Source organism: Polypterus senegalus, chromosome 18 (assembly GCF_016835505.1).
Source record: "Polypterus senegalus isolate Bchr_013 chromosome 18, ASM1683550v1, whole genome shotgun sequence".
Classification (NCBI taxonomy): Eukaryota; Metazoa; Chordata; class Cladistia; order Polypteriformes; family Polypteridae; genus Polypterus; species Polypterus senegalus.
Genome location: NC_053171.1, coordinates 70,285,431 through 70,310,216, shown reverse-complemented (window position 1 = coordinate 70,310,216; position 24,786 = coordinate 70,285,431). Strand labels below are relative to the sequence as shown.

General features: G+C 37.9%; 1 protein-coding gene across 3 annotated transcripts in view; it reads left to right on the top strand.

The window, feature by feature from the left end:
* rgs6 (regulator of G protein signaling 6) overlaps window positions 1–24,786 on the top strand; it is a 154,255-nt gene that overhangs the window by 94,455 nt on the left and 35,014 nt on the right. For all 3 annotated transcript variants that reach the window (XM_039741164.1, XM_039741166.1, XM_039741167.1), the window contains exons 7-11: window positions 6,630–6,694; window positions 14,185–14,261; window positions 15,534–15,615; window positions 19,182–19,256; window positions 23,047–23,145. In XM_039741164.1, coding sequence (XP_039597098.1) covers window positions 6,630–6,694; window positions 14,185–14,261; window positions 15,534–15,615; window positions 19,182–19,256; window positions 23,047–23,145 — 398 coding nt within the window. The remainder of the gene's footprint in view (window positions 1–6,629; window positions 6,695–14,184; window positions 14,262–15,533; window positions 15,616–19,181; window positions 19,257–23,046; window positions 23,146–24,786) is intronic.

The window sequence follows — 24,786 nt, the reverse complement described above, 5'->3', positions numbered from 1 at the left end:
ATTATTGTGAAGTGCACAGTCATCTTAAAAATGTTTATTATTTCAACTTTTTAGAGTGACTAATTTTGCCTCACCTGATAAAAAGTTAAACAATATCATGAATATGATAATGTTAAATTTCCCAATAATTTTCTACATATATCACTAAAAAGGAGAACAAAATCCAAGTCTAATACACTGCAAGAACAAAAGGAACATTGTTTCTTTTTGCCCATAAAAATACATTTATCATTATTTTTATGATTAATTATGCTTATAAAGGAATTAGTAATGGCAATTCCTTGCAAAATTCTCCACTGCAGGTTGACTGTACTTTTCTTATTTGGGGACTTATATAGCTCCCTCCAAGCAGGTGCTGTCTTAAATTCCACCCTATAACAGTGTTCAGTGCAGAAATGTGTATACTTTTTACACAATATTTTTAATAGTCCACCTTCAACAGAGATTTTAACTGTCATGTTTAACTGCCACTTTATGAAAAGTTACAATTGTATGTTCTGTGAGAAAGAACAGATCAACCGCAGGACAACCTTCCGTCTCTGTTTCAGCAGCCCTGATGGAGTTATTCATCCTGTGCTGGTCTTTGGCAATGAATAATAAAAAACCCTGAATCACCCTGATTTACATGACCCCAAAAACTGAAGTTTAACACGTTTCTCCATGTTCTTGATGCAGAATTTATTTTAAAGTAACCAATGGAAACCACTGTACTAATTCCTTTCATAATTTTAAACACTTCAATCATGTCACCTATTAATCTCTAGTCGTTTAAACTGAAAACTTCAAGCTCTCCTCATTGCTCATACCTCTCAGCCCATGAATCACCCTAGTCGCTCTTCTTTGGATTTTCTCAAGTGCTGTGATTTACTGACATTGAATTTCATCTTCCACAAATCTTCCCAGCTGTGATACACATTAAGCCTTTTATACAATGGAATGATATTTGCTAGTCTCCAGGCTTCAGAAATTTCTTCAGTATACGAAGATTTTCTAAAAAATATTTACCAAGTTTAGATATGTACTCACTGACCTCTTTAGGCACTCAGGGGTAAATGTTATCTAGTCCTGGAAATTTGTTACATTTCAGTCACTCAGTCACCTAGTTAGCAGTCCCTCTAAATTTTAGATGGTTATCGATGTCTTCACACTTATAAACCTCAATAAAATAAAAGGTCAAAGAGTTTGCTGTTTCACGATCTGTATTTAGCTCACCTTTAATTCTCTTCTCCTAATCCATGACAATTCTTTTACAACTGAATTACTGAAAAAAATTCTTTGGATCATCTTTCACCTTTTTTGAAAATATTTCTCTCCATCTGCCTTTTTAGCCTTCCTAACATCTTTTTTAACCTGTGCTCTCATGCTTTAATATGTTTTATGGTTAGCAATGGACTTAATAGTTTTATGCACTTCATACAGCTGTTTTTTCCACTGTTTCCCTTAATTTATCACTGCTTCTAAATTTTAGAATACACGTATCCTACATAATATGTTGAACACTTAAACGTGCCCCACACCTTGTCAACTATTTACACGCTTGTAAGCTTATCCCATTTTATCTTGCTTTGGCTATGTTGCATCTTCTTAAAATCTGCTCTACTAAAATTAAATGTAACTGTTTTAAATCTATATATCAATAACATTAAATCTAGACAGGCTTCCTCCCTTGTTGGTGCTAACCTAACGTATTTCTTTTAGTAAAATACAGTTGTGTTGCAAGTGGTTGTAGATTATTTGTGCACAATTCAGCATCCCTACTCCATACCAGACAAGGTAATTTGAACACTATTGACTTAGATTTGACGTGATTTAATTTTTTAAAATTGTGAAAGGAAATGGCTTAAATAGCAGATTTAAGTTAAACTTAAACTTCTTTATAGGTTAAAGTTCTTTAGCGACAATACAGGGAGAAAGAAAATCTTTTTAAGAGTAAATTTCACACAAACATAATAAAGTTTGTCTTCATGCAGACAGCTCTGACACATGGAATAAATTATCAAGTAGTGTGGTAGACAGTAGAACTTAAGGGACCTTAAAATCAGAATTTGATCTTATTTTGCAGACATTAGGAGGATAGGATTGTCTGGATTTGTTGGAAGAGTGGACTGCATACCCCCAGTTTATACATGGTAGAATATAGAGACTCATCACATATAGTGAGAATTTCTCTCTCTCCTTGTTGGTAATCTCTTCTGTCTGACTTGTGCCATCCTCACAACTGGCTTTTTAAAAATTAGAAGCAATGACCAGAGTGAGTTATACAAATTTGCTGTCCAGTGACATGACACTCCCCATACAGGAGATGTCCTTTGGATTATGATGAAATGTTAAATACAGTTATTAAGTGGTCAGTCTTAAGTTTCAAGGATTTGAAGACACCTTGAGTCTCCTTGATACGTGATGGTTTGTAGAGAAAAAGGTCAGAAAAAATGTTGCAGGAAATCAATAAAACCACTTTGAAGATTATATTATGACACCATTGCAATGCCAGCTGTTACATCTGATAACTATATCATTATATTAATATGCTTATACACAACCTGCTGTCTCCTGTGCAGATTCTATGCCTTTGACTCAACAGATATTCTCTCTTAGTACAGGTGGGCCTCAGGTTATGAATGCACTGAAAAATTTCCATTAATGGAAAATCAGCAAAAAATACATAATACTTTATTGATTATTTAACAGAAAACTTTTCAAAACTTATCAATGAAATTGATAATGTACTTTAAATCACAAAATATTTTAAGGGATCCTCAGGTATGTACTGTATGGTGATCTTATGCTTTAATATTATTCAGTGTATTATACTGCAATAATAATAATAAACTATGTTTATATAACAGTTTTCTTGTAACTCAAAAATGCTTTACATAGACAGAGGGGAACCATTTCAACCACCACTAATGTGTAGTACCCACCTGGATGATGTGACAGCAGCCATTATTGCACCATTATGCTCACCACACATTAGCTGTAAGGTGGTGAAGGGGTGAGAGACATGGGATGATTAGGGGGCCAGAATGAACACGCCAGGACCAATTTAGATTGGGTATCAGGATAAACCCATCTCTTTTCAAAATATACCCAGGGATCTTTAATTACCACAGATAGCCAAGACTTCAGTTTTATGTCTCATTCAAAGGAGGGCACCATTTTTACAGCACAGTGTCCCCGTCATTGCACTGTGGCATTGGGATCCACACGCAAACCACAGGGTATGTGCCCCCTGATGGCTTCGTCATCACTTCTTACAGCAGCAACCCAAGATTTTCCTATATGGTCTTCCATCCAAGTACTGGCAAGGCCCAAACATGCTTAGCTTCTGGTGGATGACCTGTACTGAAGTGCAGGTGGTACGATGTTGTTAATGATACAGTATGTCCTAAAACTGGAAAAGCAGATCCTGCCTATTTCTTTGCTATACTGAAGTATGATTCAATGTGGCCTTTACTGTCTGCATGTTTTATGTTGTCCATTTTGTCCTCCAGATGTATTACTTTCTTAACAACACCAACACTTTTACTTCCACTGCATTCATGTTTTGGATGCAAACTGATGGCAAGAATATCCCCCACTAACTGGTGATTGTGACACATGCTAATGAAACCACAAAATGATTGAAAATGGTGACTAAGTACATGTTATGCTACATGACGGTCTTAGTGATGGATAATAAATTTTGATTGGTGTCAAAACTGCTTTGTTTAGTTCATAAGTAATAAATAAAGTTGCTGGTTAAAAATTTATCAAAATTAAGTAAAAATGATTAAGTTTTATGTGCTCGTTTGCATTAACAGATTGCTGTAATTTGAGACCACTGTAACCTAAGGACTGCTAGTATATGCGAGCAGGTACTTACCATGTGTAAAGCACAAATCCATTATGTTCTCCTGGTTCTTGATAAGGAGGTGATTGCCAGTAATTCAAGGTCTCATTCACTGTTTCAGGCTAAAAAAATAGAAAATGGGCAGATTTAAAGCAGGTTACTACTGATTATAAAAACAATCCACAGTTTGTGCTCTTTAAATGAACTGTTATCTTCACCAAAACAGTGAAACAGTGGGAAATGTTTGGCTTCTGTGGCCTTCTCTTGACACCTTTATGGTGCCCTGGTCAGGGAGGTAGGTGCCTCTGAATTGCTGGAATGTGAGTGCGTGTTTCCCCTTTTTATAGATGTTCTAGGTTTACTCCTGGAGAAGGTTATGGCTCCCCATGACTGAGAACTGAAAAAAAAGTTTTCAGATATTAATCTTTGGATGGAGAATATACATTTGTATTACCGTATTTACGCGTGTACCATGCGCACATTTTTTCCCAAAAATTAGCATTAGAAAACCAGGTGCGCGTCATACACAAGGAAATGTAATTCTGTAATGTTTACTTCTTCTGCTTGGGCTCACTCGCTCACTCTCTCACTTGCTTGCTTGTGCACTCGCACTCTCTCTCTCTCGCTTGCATGCTTGCGCACTCGCGCTCTCTCTCGCTCGCTTGTTCTCGCTTTTGCTTGACAGCGCTCACTCTCTCTAAACGCTTCCTAAACAATCACAACGCGCGTTGTACACGGGGCAAAACTTTATTCACGATTTTCTTTGTAAAAATTAGGGTGCGCGTCTTACACGAGGGGGCGTGGTACACGAGTAAATATGGTAATTATTGGTATGGTGCCTTCAGAAAGTATTCAGACCCTTCACTTTTTCACATTTTGTTATTTAAAGGAAATACTGACACAAGTATTCAAACTCTTTTCTATGATACTTGAAATCTGGCTAAATTGCATCCCATTCCATTGATCATCATTGAGATGTTTCAATAGCTTGTTTCATGTCTACCTGTGGTTAATTCAATTAATTGGACATTATAAGAAAAGACATATACACCCGTCTATAGAAAGTCGCAAAGCTGAATAAAAACAAAGCCATAAGGTTGAAGGAATTTCCTGCAGAGCTTAGAGACAGGATTGTTGAGGCACAGATCTGGGGAAGGCTACAAAAAATTGCAGCACTGAAGGTTCTCAAGAGCACAGTGGCCTCCATAATTCTTAAATGGAAGTTGTTTGGAACTGCCATGACTCTTCCTAGATCTGGCTGCATGGCCAAACTGAGCAATCAGAGGAGAAGGGATGTGTTAAGAGAGGTGACCAAGAATCCAATAGTCACTCTGGCTGAGCATCTGGGAACCTGTGTGGAAATAGGAGAAATTTCAGGAAGGACAATCACCACTGCAACACTCCACCAATCTGGACTTTATGGTAAAGTGGCCACACAGAAGCCTCTTCTCAGTAAAATGACGCATGGGTGCCCATTTGAACCTAAAAGATGCTCAGACTGTGAAAAATTATTCTCTAGTCTGATGAAACCAAGATTAATGTCATATCTAGAGGAAGCCAGGCACCGCTCATTGCCTCTGCAATACCATTCTTATGGTGAAGCATGGTGGTGGCAGCATCAAGCTGTGAGGTTGTTTTTTCAGTGGCAGGGATTATGAGACTAATTAAAATTACGGGAAAGCTGAATGGAGAAAAGTACACATACATCCTTAATGAAAACCTGCCCCAGAGCACTCTGGACCTCAGACTGAGCTGAAAGTAAAGACAAAGTAGGAGTAGCTTAGGGACAACTCTGGGAATGTCCTTCAGTCTGAACTTGAACCCCACTGAATACCCATGGAGAGAACTGAAAATATCTGTCTACCATTGGGCTCCATACAACCAGACAGAGCCTGAGAGGATCTGTACAAAAAACATGGCACAAAATCCCCAACTCCAGGTGAAGCTTGTCACATCAGACCCAAGGAGACTCCATGTTGGAATCACTGCCAAAGAAGCTTCAGTGAAGTACTGAGTAAAGGGTCTGAGCACTCATGTCAATGTGATATTTCACTTTTTGATTTTTAATTAATTTCAAAATATTTTTAAAATCCTGTTTTCACTTTGTCATTCTTGGGTACTGAGTGTTGTTTGATAGGAAGAAAAATAACTTTAAATGATTTTAGCACAAGGCTGCAACATAGCAAAATGTGACAAAAAGGAAAGTGGTCTGAGGATTTTCTGACTTCACTGTATATAATATAATAGGCAAGGCAGACGTTCCAAAGTAGGAGAGTTATACTAAATAAACAAGACAGAGGAGACTGGTGGCATGTTGATTAGCACATGCAAGTAAACATTTTACTGTAAGCTGTAAACATGACAATGATGACCTCACAGATGATGATGGTGATGAGGATGATGAGGAACCCTCTATTACAGCTAGGGCAGGTTCTAGCTAAAACCAAATTCAGAGCTGAAAAAAATGTAAACCTCATAATTTACAACTTTTGCCCTTTTTTAATTTTCACATTCAGTTAATGTTTTTAAATCATGAGAGAGCAGATCCTGTCCCAGCAGTAACATATGCTAGATGGTTCCAGACTTTAATGAATTACTTATAGAATTAAAGCTAATCTCAATAAACATCAATGTTATTCACAGTACAGATGTGGACTGATTGGTACTCATCGTTGTTAGGCCACTGAATCAAAATGTCTATCGTGTGTTTTAATGAGCTTTTGCCTACCCCAACTATTTCATATTTTTCTGACGTTCATTGCTAACTGTCTTTCTGTCTTTCTCTTCTTTTTCTTTCTAGCGATCTATCTCTGTAAGCGGACTATGCAGAACAAAGCCAGGCTTGAACTTGCAGATTATGAAGCTGTAAGTGTTCACCAAATTAAAAAAACATATGAGCAATTCACCGTTGATTGAATGTACTAATTCTGTCTGAGCTGCTTGTGAGTTTTAGTGTTCATAAATAGGTTTTCGGTGTCTACTTCCCTTAACGTCCTTACACACTTTTGAATAATGGCTTACCTGAGTACTGCCTATATCTGTTAGCTCAAGTGCAGCCACCAACTGGCCTGCTCTGTCATTTTTTTTTTCATTTAGTCCACAGCAGAACATTGACTATTTTAACCAAATGGTCTTAATAACAGTACACTTGATTTTGCTTTCCTTCTTCTTAAAAGACATGACATTTCCAGCATTTGTTTGCAAATTAGTAATTAATTAATTCTTTTCACAAACAATGCACACTTGTCTTATTCATAATCTGATATTGATGGCTACCTCTACAATAGTGATGAGTGAACCCCATGGAGTTTGCTTTGCTGCAAGTTCGCTGAAATCATGTGGTTAGGTATGTGAACTTTGACAAACAACGCAAAATGCATTGAAGTCAATGAGGAAGGAGGAACTGAACTAATTTTAGGTGGAGTATAATGCTATGCTATGCTAGACCTATTAAGGTTGCCAAATAGGTGATCTGACCAGTCTGGCAGTAGTGCTAACCACTGTGCCACCCATACCTCAAACAAGAAAAGATGGCGACTGAACAAATACCACAAATTAAATACAACAAACAGCCACAGACTAGCAATAATAAAATAAAATATAGATAATTACACTCACAGACTTCCATTCTTGGGGCACACATTGGCAGTGCCAGGAAGTGGTGATGTGGGACTGGCTCATTTCAATGTTTGAAGCCACGGGGTAGTGGGAGGGTTCCTTTCAGACTTGCTTTGGGATCACAGCTGGACTCTTGGTTAATTTCCAAGCATAATTTGCCATGTGGTGCTATGCTTCCAGCGCACAGGCTTCAGTCTTATATGTCCATTTGCAGTACATTATGGTCAGCTAATGTACTCCTCAAATGAAAATACTGCTAGTTTTTATTTTTTAAAAGCATATGGGAAGGAAATCTGGCACTGCTTTTCAACCTTTAAGGCTTCAGGACCCTTTTTTAACTTTCAAGTTCACTGATGACCCACATACAACAAGAGCTGCAAGTGGAAGAGATGGGTTTCCCCTTGGTGAAAGGAATGTGGTAAGACATGGGAAAAATATTGCTCAGCAGTGTCCAGCGCTTTGCTAGACAGTGAAGAGCGGTGGTTTCAGTGCATCTTAGTTGATGAAATGGATTTTTATTTTCCCCTCATGTAACTGTGACCCAGCGACAACCACATTGACAATGATCTTACAGTAAGCATGTGTGAAAGTTCTGGGCATGGCTGCTACAGTCTGTGATGTCACACTGGCCTCACAAAGTATCCCGAGGCCCTTGCAAAAAATGTTTGCTTAATCTGACTGTATGGTGAATATCTAGGAAATTATTTGGCAAACATGCGGCTGGTAAACACAGCATATTTTCTGTAAGCAAAAATTTAGCAAATTTTGCAGAACAACACAACTCAATAACACTATAATATTAAACAAGAAAGCCTGCCACCACTGTGAATGAGGATCAAAATGATCACTTCCATCATTTCTTCTTAACTTGCTTTGTCCATCATGTGGCCATGGAAGCTTTTGTCAAGAATTCAACCATAGATGGGAAGTCATTCCCTCAAAACCCACACTCACGCATACCAAGTCACTTTAGAAGGCACCTTTAGGATTTTGGGGAAAGCCATAAGGCCAGGAGAAAGCCAGCATGGATGCAAGGAAAAGGCGCACTAATTCACATTGTAACTAGACTGAAAATGTACAACACTGGACTACCAAAAAATACTTTTTATTGATTTTTTTTTGGTAAAAAGTGAAGCCTTTATCAAATCCGGATCACTGTGTGGAGTGTGCATATTGGTCTTGTATCAGCATGGTCTTTTTTGTGATTACTCAAGTTTGTGTATTGTATATAAGTATAAAGTATGGATATGTATACATTTTCCCTTATGTGTGTCCTGTGATGGACTGGTGCCCCATCTGGGGTTTGTTTCCTCCCAAAGCTGCTCTGGTTCCTGCATTATAGAATTGGCTTTGACAGATGGATGAAAGAGGGTAGTGTGGAAGCCAGCCCGGACACAGACAGGCGGACACGTTGATGTCACCCAACAAACGTTTATTGAACATATTTACAAGTGTCAGTGCACCTCAAAACCCCCAAAGTCCCCCAAAGTCCTGGCCACAACACCAATGCCTTTCTCTCTCTTCAGGCCACCTCCTCGTCTCCTCCCAGACCTTGTCTCCTTCTCCTCCCAACTCCAGGCATCATATGGAGGGAGGCAGCCCCTTTTATATGCACCCGGATGTGCTGCAGGTGCTCTCCGGCAATTTTCCACCGGCATTCCCCAGTGTGGCGGAAGTGCCGGCTGCCTACCTGGAAGCACTCCGGATGTCCCTACTTGTTTTCCACCCGGAAGTGGGGTCCAGGGCTCTTTAGGCACAGGGGGGCCCCTGGCAGTGACTACGGGCCCCTACAGGGTAGAGCTTCAAAGATCTGTACCCGTGGCCCCCACATGGTCTGGGGAGGACATAAGCCCTCTTCTGGTCTTCCTAGGCGTCCCAACCGGGTCACCACCCCAGTCACCTCCGACAGTAGGTTTAAAAAAAGAATATCTTGTTCAGTGTACTTGGATAGCCAGCAAAGAGTAAAAGTCAAGGTAATTGAAACAATGCAAAAAAACAACAACCAAATTTTAAATGTGACTTTAAAGGGTTGCTCGTGAGAGCCATCAACCTAGAATACAGCCAGAATAACAAATTTTTATAAAAATAAGACATATTATTACACAAGTTAAGATACAATATGTACAGTATATTCAGTATCAAATACATTGCATGTTTAATTGTTATGCAAGGCACAATTCTGATCTTATGATTATTTGCATGCACATTTTTCAACCTGAATGCTCACTGGATGCAGTCATTTTTCAGGTAATATGTAATTGTTTAATGAGAGAGGGTATGGCGTAAAGTGATTAACACCTTATGTTAAGATGTATAGAATTATTAGGCAACTTCATTACCTTAGGAAAAAAAGAGTCAAGAAAGAGATTTAGCTGATACTGAAAGAGGAAAAATTGTAATTGCTAAACTATTGAGAAGTAAACATTGGCCAATTAAATATTTTTTTGTGAATTGTAACCAGAGATGCAGAAAATGAAGAGCAGAAGAGAAGCAACAAATTAACTGCAATAGACCTCAGAAGAAATGAACAGGATGCCACCAAACATGCAGTAGCCTCCCATTCCATCACATTACAGAACAGCAACAACAAGAACGACAACATTTATTTGTATAGTACATTTTCATACAAATGATGTAGCTCAAAATTCTTTACAGGATAAAGAAAGAGAAAAAAGACAAAATATATAAAAAATAAAATTAGGCAATGCTAAAAACAAAAAAAAAACTCCAGAAAAAATAAACATCTGCAGGGGTTCCGAGGCCACGAGACCACCCAGCCCCCTCTACGCATTCTACCTCAATCAGTCCTCATGGTATTCAGGGTTCAATGGAAGAACTTGATGATGACGGTCATGTGGACTTCTGGCCTTTAATCCATCAATGTAGGGACATCAGGGTGCTTTGATCAGGTGGTGGTGGCGCAGATCGCCACCACAGAAGACCGGAAAAGAACAGAACAGAAAGTAGGGGTCAGTACGGATTACGGAGCCACCATGGATAATAATGATAATTAATTGAATATACAGAGCATCAGGATTAAACTAAGATGAAGCTATGAGAAAACCATGTTATAGTAATGTGTTTTCAGCAGTGTTTTAAAGTGCTCCACTGTATTAGCCTGGTGAATTCCTATTGGCAGGCTATTCCAGATTTTAGGTGCATAACAGCAGAAGGCCGCCTCACCACTTCTTTTAAGTTTTGCTCTTGGAATTCTAAGCAGACACTCATTTGAAGATCTAAGGTTATGATTTGGAATGTAAGGTGTAATAAATTCTTAAATATAAGATACAGTGAGATTATTTAAGGCTTTGTAAACCATAAGAAGTACTTCAAAGTCAATTCTAAATGGCACAGGTAACCAGTGTAGTGACATCAAAACTGGGATGATGTGCTCGGATTTTCTTTTCCTAGTTACGATTATAGCAGCTGCATTCTGCATGAGTTGCAATCGATTTATGTCTTTTTGGGTGGTCCTGAGAGGAGAGCGTTAAAGTAATCTAGTCAACTGAAAACAAAAGCGAGAACTAGTTTCCCAGCATCTTGCAATGATATAAGAGGTCTAACTTTACCTGTCCTAGTAATCTGATTAATACAGGCTCAAGGGTATAGTCCGCCCTAAGGCCTGTACAGGTGAGAGCGCAATGTGCCATTTTTGTATATGTTTTCAAGTGACACCCTATAGTGACTTTAGACAGAAAGTGCAGGAAATGCCTTGGTACTCACCAAGCTATGGTGCCCCTTCGGTAGTGTCTACCCTGCCTTAGCCTAGAGCTGGCCCTGACTACAACATACCTGGAGTGTCCAGAAGCACAAAGTGTCAAGTGTTCAGAGACATTGCTAAGGTAAAGAAGGCTGAAATGTGGCCACCACTGAACAGGATTCACAAGTTATGGTGTTTTATGGACAGAGTAACTCTTAACGGACCAGACAGGTGGACCCGTTGCTGCATCATTAATTGACAAAGAGCACCAGTAGCAGGAAGGGTACTACTGCCAGTGGGTATCATTAAGGATGAGCTAGTTGGACCTTTTGGAGTTGAAGATGAACTTAAAATCAACTCCTAAACCTGTTACCAGTTAGATACTTTCTTTAAGTATTAGCAGAGAAAGAAACCAGCAGCACTCTAAAAAGCCATGATTTTTATCCAGGACAATGCTTCATTGCATGAATCCATGCACTCCACTGCTTGCCTGGCCGGAAAAGACCTCAAAGATGACTGAACAATGACCTGGCTACCTTCTTCACCAGACTTATATCCTATTGAGAACTTGTGGACCCTTCTCAAACATGAAGATGTAAGAATAAATACAGCTGTAATGAGAGTGTGGTTGCTGCTTCAGTGAAAGCTCATCGCGAAAAGATCAAGAAACTGATCGTCTCAATGAATGAGAGGCTCATGGCAGTTATTGAACAGAAAAGACACTAAATATTTTTGAAAGGCTAAAAATGTTATTTGTTCATTCTTATATGCCATTTTTTGTTCCTTATTTGTTATACTTACTGTAAAACTTCATAATAAACAAGTGAATGAGGGAAAAAGATTGTAATTTAGTTACCTAATAATTGTGCACTGTGACTGATGGCAGGTGTGGATTAGCATCTCGGTCGGAAAAACCTTACCTGGCAGAAAGGCCAGTACAGAGGAAGAAGAATTAGCAGACTGCTCCATGGGCACAAAGATTCCCTCAGTGGACTTGCTGGTGTTGCTCTGCTGGCATTGCCCCAATTTGGGCTCCAACAGAGTTTCATGGGAGCTGTAGTCCAAAAGGACAGCCCTGTTGGGTGCTCCCAAGAACCACCAGGAGGCTCTGCCAAGGGAGGTCTCAATTACTTTATGATGGCCCTGCCTGATCTGGGAAGTGCTTCTGGAGAGCAATGCTATGGCACTGGAAGTACAAATGGGTCCAGCATAAAAGAAACCTCATTTGAGAAGTCGGACTCGGGAGGAGGTGGACAAGACTTGTCAGAGTGGAGTGGAAGGAGAAATGAATTAAAAGGAAAGGGTTATATGTTATTGTTTAATATTATGCTGTACTGGCCTGACGAAACAAAGCCTGCAAAGGTACTCTATAAAGTAACACAACCTTTGTTTAAACTCAGGACTGTGTCTTTGGCAGTTGTGTCTGGTGTTATCAACTGTTGGTTTGATGACTAAAGTTATTATTTATTTATCATGTATATTGGGGTTATTTAAACAAAAATGGGAATCATTTTTGGGGCCAAGGAATTCTTAAATCTTTTTTACTTTATAAATTAAAATTAGATTATTTGTTCATGATACAAAAATCTACCTTACGAAATGGATTTTAGGAATAGATTAGCTTTATAAAGCCGGGACCAACCTGCAATGCTACGCCCCTGACACTCAGAAAAACGTAGTGACATGAACACAATGAAGAGCACACTTTAAGAAATACTAAGGCACATTTTTTCTAGGGTTGCTTTTTTTATCTATCATTATCTTTTCTTCGTTCAAACCCATGTTCCACATGCTGCTATGCTTCATGAAGTTTTCTGCTACACAATGGCATCCACTACCACCAGAATATTTTCTGGTCATTTTGAATTTAGATCTAATTCACCATTTGGAGAAATCCAGTAACTCTGCAATAAGTTGGAGCAACAAATAGTGAATGATCGATGGTGCCACTTACGTGCACGATCAGGATAAATGAATTGTCAGATGGGATATGAAGAAACGCCAGTCAATGAAAATCAGAGTCCTGCATGCTTGTTCAGTCCCATGGCATTTATGCCACCTTATCATTTGAAACAATAAAGCAAAGAATGGTATATAAAAAAAAGTAATAATAAAGTTGATTACAACTAAATAAACATGAAATATTTTCTTTAGAGATGGGAGTATGCAGGTATATATTGTAGCCATTCTGCAGGATATATATCCTTATATTCCTAGACACCATGCTCAACTTTTTAAAATACTAATATATCTGAGATGCTTTAAATGAATTTATTCTTTTGTGTGAAAACTGATGTGTAGTGGAAAAACATGGAATTTTGACAATTGTACTTGGAAATCTAAGCATGTAAAAACAAAACATATGTATTCATCCTCATTGTTCATTAAGTTGCCTGAAGCACGCCTTATGTGGAAAGGCAGACAAGGCTAAATTCATAATGGCTAAAAGGATAAGGGCCCATCACAAAATATGGAAATGGTTGTGTTGTAAATATTATATGCAAAATCGTTTGAGAGTTTTTTCTGTGCATTAACCAAGAACCAACAAGTACAAATTTCCATAAAGAAACATATCACAGCTTTTAGCTTCCAAGTGGCAGAAAAATAAGCAGGGGTCAGTTGTTCAGCTTTTGTTAGGACACAAAGCAAGACTTGCAATCAAGAGAGTGATAATCGGGAACCTGAAATTCTTAAATAATTATTTTTGTTTCATGAGAGGGAGTGTCGCGAACACATTTGGTAATCTCAGAAATCATTTTTATTTGTTGCTGTTTTTATCTGTGTAAAATCTGAATGTTGTTTTGATGGTATCAGTTCTGTAACATTTTGTAATGAGTGTTTTCTATTGCCACAGCCATTCCCAGTATTATTTTCATGGTGAAGGCAATTTGTCAAACTTGAGATGTTTATTAAAATACTGACAATAATTTTCAAAAGAACTTCTAACGTTCTGAATGTTTTTGTTGCATTATATTTGTTCAAAAATTTGAATGAGCAGTGCTTACTATCATTACTCTATTTATATATCTATTTGTAGGAAAATCTTGCAAGACTCCAAAGGGCCTTTGCACGAAAATGGGAATTTATCTTCATGCAGGCAGAGGCGCAGGTCAAGTGAGTATTGGCAGAAGGAAAGTCATTTTCCTTTATGTATTCATTAAAATGTATAACATAGAATTCCAAATGTCTTCAGATATAACATTATTCGTATGGGTTGGACAATTGTTGAAGAGATTGTGAACTACCTCTGATTGTGAACTGACTCTGCATCCAGTCAACTCCGCAAATGTGTCTTCTCCAATCAGGATCTCCAAATGGCCACCAATAATAGGATTAATCGCATGGTTTGTATATCAATACTTCTTTAAGGATGCGAGTCCTGGACTCTCTACTCTAAGCAAAGCTGCATTCTAGAAGTGTTCCATATCTACTGCCTCCAGGAGATCCTGGGCATCACTGGCAGAACCAGATCCCAAACATTCAAATTCTGGAACACTGCTGGCTCATCCAGCAGCACTGAGGCCATGCGGCTCAGTGGTATCTTCTGTTGGACCAGGCACATTACCTGAAAGGATTAGTCTCAGTTTCCGTGGATGATCCTATATGGTAAATTAACCAAAGGATCCTGACCTTTGGGTGGCTCAAACAAACACTGGTAGGACCACTTGTAGCATTCACATAGGCAGCTCGAGACACCTGATTTGGAGGCAAATCACCTTCGAAGAAGTCACATCAATGAACCCATCAGCTGGAGTAGAAGAGAGTGACAAGACATCTCTATTGATGCCAATTTACTGCGCCTGGGGAGCAATTACCTTGCCCATCATATCCTCGGGTCTGCCTTTCCTGAGTTGTGCTGCTCTACCACCAGTATACACCATTACAAATCCTTTATGTGTCATTCTGTCAGACCTTTTCATATATATATATATATATATATATATATATATATATATATATATATATATATATATATATATATATATATATATATATATATTTCAAATATTTCCATAAAAACCATAAAAATGACAGCTACTGAAATTGTTTTGGGTGTTGGCCAACTTTTTCAAATGTTCTATATTCTAGCTAATCCTAGGATTGCTGCTGATATACTTAAGTTGATGTGCCTGGCCTCCACTACGATACCATGCTCAAAGTCACTTAAATCAATAGTCCGGTTTAGTCACCCTTGACATTGAATGTCTTAAATAGTATTCTCTGTATATCTGATGCAGTCACTTATTAAGCAGCTAGTATCAAAGGAAGGGCCAGTGTGTCTAATAAAGGGGATGCTCAGTGAATTTTATTTTTTTAAACATCTACTGTAGATTCTTGTTTAAAAGTAATCAGTAAAAAATAATTCTTATATTTCTTTTTGCACAGGATTGACAGAAAGAAGGACAAAACAGAGAGAAAAATCCTGGATAGCCAAGAAAGAGCATTCTGGGATGTACATCGGCCTGTTGTAAGTGTTCACAGGCATAATGGTCCCATCTAGCAATTGAAAAATAGTTTAGAAATGAGAATGCCTTAGTTTATATGCTGATCTTGACATTTTTGTATCTATTCCTGTTGATATGGGGTAGTTAGAATATTCTTCTTTCAAGAGTTTGCAGAGAAAATATGTGTGACTTTCCAACTTTTTAAATAGAGGTACAGATCTGTGGTTTAGGGTAAGAAGTTAAAGGATATTAAGGGGGTCAAATTTATAACTGGTGTTTTTAGGTCATGCTGATGAGTTCTTTGCTCCAAGGGATTCCCCACTTACAAAACTTGTCCCATTGGGCTTCTAGCCAGCTCCCTTTCTATCATACTGAATATAATCGGAAAAAGCTATGCTGGAACTTGAACGGTTTTCTAATGAGATTATGTTTGGGATAGCTCTGTCTGTGTACACTGGGAAGTGAAGTTTTCCAGGCATATTTGTAATGGAGAAGAGTTTAATTACAATCAAGATTTTAAGCAAAGGTTGTTTTTTAATGTTGATTTGTGAGAGGATGGCAGCTAACTTAAGGGAACAAATATGAATTTGTTTTGATCCTGATTAATTAACTGATCAATCCAATCAATTTCATTTTAGGATATAGTGTCAGATTATTTGTTAATTTGTTCATACTTGATTTTCCTACAAAACTTTGGGGAATGCCCAAGAGAAGATCTTAAACCGAAAGAACAACACAGAAGCCCAATGTGACTAAATAAAAGGGATGTATTAATGCACAAAGACATTATTACAGGAAAGAAAGGTTTATACGAAGGAGAGTATGACAACATAAACCAAAACCTCATGGTCTACCTAAAAATGAAGGAGCCTAACTACTACATGGTGTGACTAGTCTAGTTACCCACTGCTTCCTTCAGATTAGTCTCATCTCACCTCTGGCCTTTCTTCCATCCGTCAGTTGAGCCCGTGCCTACTACTACCCCCCCAAACCCCCCGCTCTAAACTTGTTGTCCAAAAGGAATTGTCATTCCTTAGGGGCCGCAGCAGCTGCAGGTTTTTGTTCCAACCCAGTTGCTTAATAAGAAGCACCTTATTCCCCTCGGGATTAATAAAGTATCTATCTATCTATCTATCTATCTATCTATCTATCTATCTATCTATCTATCTGTCTATCTATCTGTCTATCTATCTATCTATCTATCTAAAAGCATTCATTGATCAAGTAACTCTTCTGCTTCATTTTAGTTGTCTCGCTCATTAGGAGTTTGAACCCTTATTGCTTATTGTAGTCTTAAACAACTGTTCTCTTGGTTTTTAATGGCTTTTTATTAGCAATAAGATTCAAATGACAAAAGAAAGCAGCATTTCTTCATTTTGCTTGTTTCCATTTACACCTGTGTGTATTTACCGTGCACTATTTGGTTTAATTAAATACTTGGGAAGAAAGTGAAGAGAAAAAAGTGAAAGATTGAGTATTATTCATACATTTTAGACTTCATATAATTTCGATGATATCATTAGAAAGGAAATAAAATCTAGGATACAAGAATGGCCTGATATGGCAGCGTTAAAGCACTAACAAGCCATGAAATTGAATTATTGACGAGGATTGTTTTCTAATTAAGCAACTGGGTTGGAGCAAAAACCTGGGGCCACTGCGGCCCTCCAAGACTGGCTTTGCCCACCCCTGGTTTAAGCCCAGGCCCACTATCATTTTTATGTGAAACATATACTAAGCACTTCTGGGTCATGTGGTGCCAATCTAAAGTCCTAGTGTAGTATAAAGTGGTTGCGGGTGTGGACTATTGTGTATGTGAGAGTTGACAGGGAATGAGCACTTAATTGGAGGGGAAACAGCATATACAGCAATGCTTACAAATCGAGAACACTTAAATGACTACAAGAATACAAAGAAGTGTTTAGACTGTGCAAAAATAGAAGAGTCTCATTGAACCTTAGAGTCAGCACATACATCTATTTATATGAGAACAAATAGGCTGAAAGATTAGATTAGATTAGATTAGATTAGATTAGATTAGATTAGATTAGATTAGATTAGATTAGATTAGATTAGTCTAGATAAATGTTATTAATCCCATTGGGAACTGCATTTGAATTTAAACGAACTAGTAAGCGCACTAAGTTAATTATGGAAGTTCACATTGACTACTGCCATGACATGACATGGAATCATGATAAAAGGTTGTGAGAGAATCAAGTAGTCAGTCACCCCTTATGATTCTTAGTTGTATAGTTTGACACAATCTGAGGCACCAAGTAACTGCATCTGATAAATTTAACAAGCTCTCTGACTAAAAATTCTATCTTTAGAGTTAGAACTATGATCAGGTAGTTGAGGAGCTATTTAAAAGGGTAGTGCCTATGAAAATATATTTGAGGAGCAGATGCAACAGAGCCAAGAGGCATGTGAGTAAGAACTGACTGCAAGAGTTTAAGGATGTGTCACTGAATAGGTGGGTTTACACAGAGACCAAAGTAGTGAGGGCGAGGTATGAGATAGGGCACAGGTTAGACAAGTAACAGATAAAAAAACAAAGTAAAAGCCAGGTCACCAACAGAAAACATCAGAGTACAACACATGTTGTTAAGAATATAAAGATTTATAGCTATCTACAGTAAAAAAGAGCACAAGATATACTAAACACATCAAATAAATGGAGAAGTGAGCAAGCCACAATACCTCTACCAAACCACAAAAAAAGAAGCCAGCCGCCATAAACCAATGTTTTTATTAATATTATTATTTCCAGTTCTTTGTGTTTCACAACTCTTTTTTTAGTTGGTATTAAAACTATTTCAGCTCAAGAAGCCTCTTGAGAGAGAACATAGCTAAAGAGTTGGGTAGAAATGAATTTCAGGTTGTTCATGCCAGCTCAAAGGAAAATGTCTGGTATTTCTGCTAACCATGCCAAGGACACTGCTAACTGTGCATATTGCTGCTTGTTTTTGTAGATGGTAACATTAGGTGAGGGCTTTTCAGTATATTGTCTGATGGATTTAGTGATACTCCCAGTAGTACCTATGATGATAAGAGTGACTTCAGCATTTTTTTTCCAAAGTCTCATTCTAAGGCTAATGATAGTGCTCTAATGTATGCTGTTCTTTTGGACTGACGGTATAGCCTGATGGCACTGAGATACAGTATGTATTAAGTCAAATTTAATGGTAGACAAGTTCAAATAGATGATGTCTGGTTGGTTGGTTGGCATTAACCATGACATAGAAAGTTCCCAGATTATCTTGGATGAAATATTTTCCAAAATGTTATGCTCCTCAAAGCTCCATCTCCAGCATTAACATACCACTTGTCAAGTGTCAATAAGTGACGCCATAGATAGGGAGCATTGGCCAGTGTTTCACAAACCCCGAAGATGTGATGGACAGCCTACTCACATTTTCTACATAGGCAAAATCATTATTTTTATTATTTGTGATCTTAATATTTGAGTTAATAGTGTGCCTTAATTCCGCAGGATATGTATAAGATGACGTCCAAAAGTACAAGTTAAAGAAAAGATAAGTTATCTTGTCTGATGTTCTGACAAAATGCATTGTTCTGCTTACAGCCTGGATGTGTAAATACAACAGAAATGGACATCCGCAAGTGCCGAAGGATGAAGAATCCACAGATGGTCAAGAAGGTACAAGTTTAATGATGGCCAGATATCATTGATTTGTTTTCCTCTCAGACAAGCTGGGATAACAAGAAGGTCTGTCACTGCCAGACTGAGCTGGAGATGGTGCTTCTTTTTCCAAACTGCAATATCAGTAAGACATGTAGAGATTCTGGCCAAGTACAAGTACTTTGGGATAATGGTTTTAGAGTGAAGCTGAAGCTGAGGCTTTGACCTGCAAGTAACTCCTGAATTAGGATTGCTTTTTGCTAGGAATAGATAGAGTGTTTTTTCTCTCTGGGATTCTATTTTGCATTTTTTATTATGCTTATTTATTTTCTGGTACTATTTAATTTTTATTGTTATTATGGTGATGCCATTGATCCACTGTATATGTGCTTATTTTTCATTATCACAGCTACATTGTTTATGAGAATGACATCCATTCTCAAACATGTTACCTTTAAAAGATGCCAGCATGGTAACATGGACATCTACAGTATTTATTGTATGAAATCTGAGAAATTAAAGCAAAAGCTTTTTGAAGTTTAATTAGGATAAACGCAAATCAGGATGATGAGAGGTGCTTCTTGCTTTTTGACTTTTTGTTTTGTTCTTTATATTGGATTTTTGATGATTATTACTTTTGACTTCTCTTAGTTATTCTGACTCTTTTGACTGTTCCTGACCTCATGTCTGCTATGGTCTGTCTTTTGGTACCTCCCCAAGTGCTAGACAAAGCTGAAAGGTGAATCCAAGTTGACTTCAGCAATAGGACCTTAACCTTCTTTATTTATTAATACTTTGGTTTGTGTTTTTTGATAGTCATCTAGTGTTCCAAGACTGGATTTTGTCTGCTAGTCTTTGATTATTGCCTGTTCTCTTTGGTACCATCCCTCTATCAGAAAAACAAAAGTGGAAACCAAAAAGGTGCATATGGTTGTTTCCTCACCTAGTTTGCTTTAAGTCCTGCCATCCACACAGCACATGAAACATAGCAAAGGCAGCTTATATACAAAACCAAAAATAAAAATAAAACGCACAAAGAGCATAAAAAGAATCAAAAATGAACAGAAGAGACGAAAAACATGAATTTGAAGTCCAGTCAGGAGAGCAGCCCTGGCTGAGATGTGACCAGCAGACTTTATGGGAATGCTAGAAAACACAAAATGGGAAAGTAAAAACTCAGGATCTATAAATGAAATGTGGTGTCAGTTCACAGACATTCTCATCAAGACTAAAATAAATATCTTCCAAAAACCAATAAAGCAAAAAGATTAGAACATTGTTCAAAATGGATAAATATGGTCACAATAAAATGTAAAACAGAAAAGGTCACTGCTTAAGAAAATCAAAAAACAGCCAAATAATTCTGACATAGAGGAACAGAAAACACTGCATCCAGAGAACAAATGAAGCATTCAAAAGGTCAAAAGAGAAAATGAAAAGGCAGTAAAGCCAAAATAAACAGCAAGTATTTTTTGAGTATTACTCTAGTAAAAAGACAGTAAAACAGAATTTAAGAGATGCACAAGGAGAAATTCTTGCAAAATGAGCAGAAAATAAAGAATAAATAGATAATTATTTAATTCAAGTATTTGTCAATGAAGAAACAAATGTAATGCCTCAGGCAAAAGTAAAATCAAACTCTGAGTTTGTAAATTTTAAAATAGAAGAGTCAGATGTGCCCATAATATTGTCAATACTAATAAATCCATCCAGACTTGATGCGATTAAACCACTTGTACTGAAAGAAATGAAGAGCTTCATTTATTAACCTCTATTAGGCATATTGGAGCAGTCACTTCAGAAGGGAGAAGTACTTGATGACTGGTAAGTTGCAAATGTGACTCCAGTCTACAAGAAGGGAGATAAAATGGATCCTAGTAATTACAGACCAATGCCAAGGACTACAACATAAAATTATTTAAAACATAATAAGAGATAAACTAGAAAAGTATACTAAGAAAAGTACACTAAATAAAAGCCAGCATACATTTATGAAAGGAAAAGCATTCCAAACCAGTCTATTAGATTTTTTGAGTACACAACTGGAATAGGTAGAAGTTAAAGCATAAATGAAGGTGGCACAGTGGTAGCATTGCTGCCTCGCAGTAAGGAGACCTGGGTTCACTTCAGGGTCCTCCCTGCATGGAGTTTGCAAGTTCTGGGTGCTCTGGTTTCCTCCCACAGTCCAAAGACATGCAGGTTAGGTGCAATGGCATTCCTAAATTGTGCTTGATGTGTGTGTCTGCCGTGTGGTGGGCTGGCGCCCTGCCAGGGGTTTGTTTCCTGCCTTGCGCCCTGTGTTGGCTGGGATTGGCTCCAGCAGACCCCCATGACCTTGTAGTTAGGATATAGTGGGTTGGATAGTGGATGGATGGATGAAAGCATAAATGATTAACATAGAAATTCAAAAAGTCTTTAATGCAGTCCCACTCTGAAGATTAATTTTAAAAACAGAAGCTGTTGGCATCAGAGATAATAATAATAATAATTCATTACATTTATATAGAGAGGTAACTTGATAAATTAGATCTAAGTTTGGTTAACTGGAAGATATGAGGTGAATGCTCCATGTGGGGTGAGGGTCATCAGTGGAGTCCTTCAGAGGTCGGTCCTTGGTCCACTACTTTTTTCTAATTTATATTAATGACATAGATTCCAGTGTTGAACGTAAAAATATGAAATTCACAGATGATACTAAAATTGGAGGGTTAACAGATACTGAGAAGACAGCAAAAACAATTCCAAAACACTTGGACAGTCTTTAGAACTGCACCAATACCAGGAAAATTCAGTTAACAGACAAAAGTACAATGTTTACATGTGTGCGACAGAAACATCAGTTATAAATACAAGATGGAAGACACTATCCTACAGGAGGCAACTCTGAAAAGGATTTCAGGCTTACTGTAACTCTGACATGATAACTAAGGACAATAAAATGAAAGGTTATACAGTAAAATCTGTTGAATATAAATCGAGGGACATTATGTTATATTATAAAATGCACTACAGAGACCACATCTGGAGTACTGTGTGCAGTTCTGATCACCATGTTATAAAAAGACATAACAGCATTAGAAGATAGGCAGCAAGTATCAGCCAAGTACATCCTAGGTCTAAAGGACATGTCTTACTCTGACAGCCTCAGAATTAAACCTGTTTAGTCTCGATGGTAAAGACCATGTGGGAACCTAATCCAGGTCTTCAAAATTCTCAAAGACATCAACAAAGTAGATCTAACAGAATTCTTTTGAGTACATTGCAAATTGTATACTTGAGGACACCAGTGGAAATTTAGGGAAAGTACATTTAAGACTGAAGCCAGGAGCCTCTTTATCACACAAAGAATTGCAAGAATCTGGATCAAACTTCAACTATTCAACTAGTTGGAGCAGAAACCTTGACAACTTTTAAGAAGTATCTGAATGGGATAGTGGACAGTTTAGATGATATCAGCTAAACCGAGGAGCTTGATGGACTGAATGTTCTCCTCTCGATTGTCAAAGGTCTTGTGTTCTCATACAAAGAAAGGTCACTATGCTTTTTCATCCTCAAGTTTCACAGCCTAATTCTATTAAAGAATATTTTTCACACTTTCTTGTTCTTTCAAATGCAGGTCATAAAACAAAAAAAACCAAACATTTATATCAACTCTACTTAACCCAGAATTTCATTCACATACACCCTTCCTTTTTCTACTCTGAAACACTCATACTATATTACTATTTAAGTTAAATTAACAGAGGGTTCATGTGGTTTCTCTTGTCAAAGGGTAGAATAAAACTAATCTCTTTCTCTCTGTGCATAGTCAGTGTATGGAGTGACAGATGAATCACAGTCTCACAGTCCAGTGCACACACCGGCCCAGCCCATTCGGAAGACAACCAAAGACGATGTTCGAAAACAGGTAAAACCTTTGAATGTTGAGTCAGACAATGATGAATAAGTAGTTGGATACTCACAAAATATGAAAAATGTACAGTGAATGATGATCCACCCATCTCTTGTTGAAGGTCATGTTGTTTTCACATATAGTGGGATATATTAGATCTCCCTTTCTCTAACAACAGTTTATATTTTCTCCTATGGAAACAGTAGACGCCAGCCAAGACAACTATTAAATTCCTCTTGGTGATACAGGAGCTACTCTTGTTAAAATTAGAAAACTGTCTGATTCTGAGTGCAATTCAAATTACTTTAGTTGATTGCCTCTAATGATATGTATTTTATGGTAGACACAAGAGTCTTGCGCGATGTCATGACAAGTCAAATTAAATGCTATTGGATTCAATTGGAGGAGTTCAAGAACCACATGGTGTCACAAATAAGGGTAGAGATGATCATGAGATTAATGGGTGAACTGATGCAGCAGTGGAGGATTTGTAAACGCTGTGCTCAGCCATGTTACTAAAATGATAGATAGATAGATAGATAGATAGATAGATAGATAGATAGATAGATAGATAGATAGATAGATAGATAGATAGATAGATAGATAGATACTTTATTAATACCAAGGGGAAATTCACATAATCCAGCAGCAGTATACTGATACAAAAAACAATATTAAATTAAAGAGTAATAAAAATGCATGTAAAACAGACAATAACTTTGAGTAATGTTAGCATTTACTCTCCCGGATGGAACTGAAGAGTCGCATAATGTGGGGAAGGAACGATCTCCTCAGTCTGTCACTGAAGCTACTCCTCTGTCTGGAGATGACACTGTTCAGTGGATGCAGTGGATTATTCATGATTGACAGGAGTTTGCTTAATGCCCGTTGCTCTGCCACAGATGTTAAACTGTCCAACTTTATTCCTTCAATAGAGCCTGCCTTTTTAACAAGTTTGTCCAGGTGTGAGGCGTCTTTCATCTTTATGCTGCCACCCCAGCACACCACCGCGTAAATAGAGGGCACTTGCAATAACCGTCTGGTAGAACATCTGCAGCATCTTATTGCAGATGTTGAAGGACGCCAACCTTCTAAGAAAGTATAGTCTGCTCTGCTTTCTTACACAGAGCATCAGTATTGGCAGTCCAGTCCAATTTGTCATCCAGCTCCACTCCCAGATATTTATAGGTCTGCACCCTCTGCACACAGTCACCTCTGATGATCACGGGGTCCATGAGGGGCCTGGGCCTCCTAAAATCCACCACCAGCTCCTTGGTCTTGCTGGTGTTAAGGTGTAAGTAACTAAGCCCTCAGGAGAAGAATATTTCAATCTACACATATGTTTATGAGATCTGGATAATGACCAAGTAATACAATTGTGAATAAACAAGCTTCCTGCCCAGCTTTGCTGGGCTCTTTCTCAATGATAGGATAAGGAGCTCAGCAATACAGGAGGACTTCAGAGTAGAACTACTGATTGTACAGATCAAAAAAAGAGGGAGCCACTTAGGACGGTTTGGACAGGTAGCTAGGACTCAGAGCAAACCCAAAACATGCTCTAGGGATAATATCTTGTGTGAGACCACATTGAAATCCCCAAAGAAGTTCTAGAGAGAGGCCGTTGCTGAAGAAATGTGCCAGTTTGACCTGCTCATC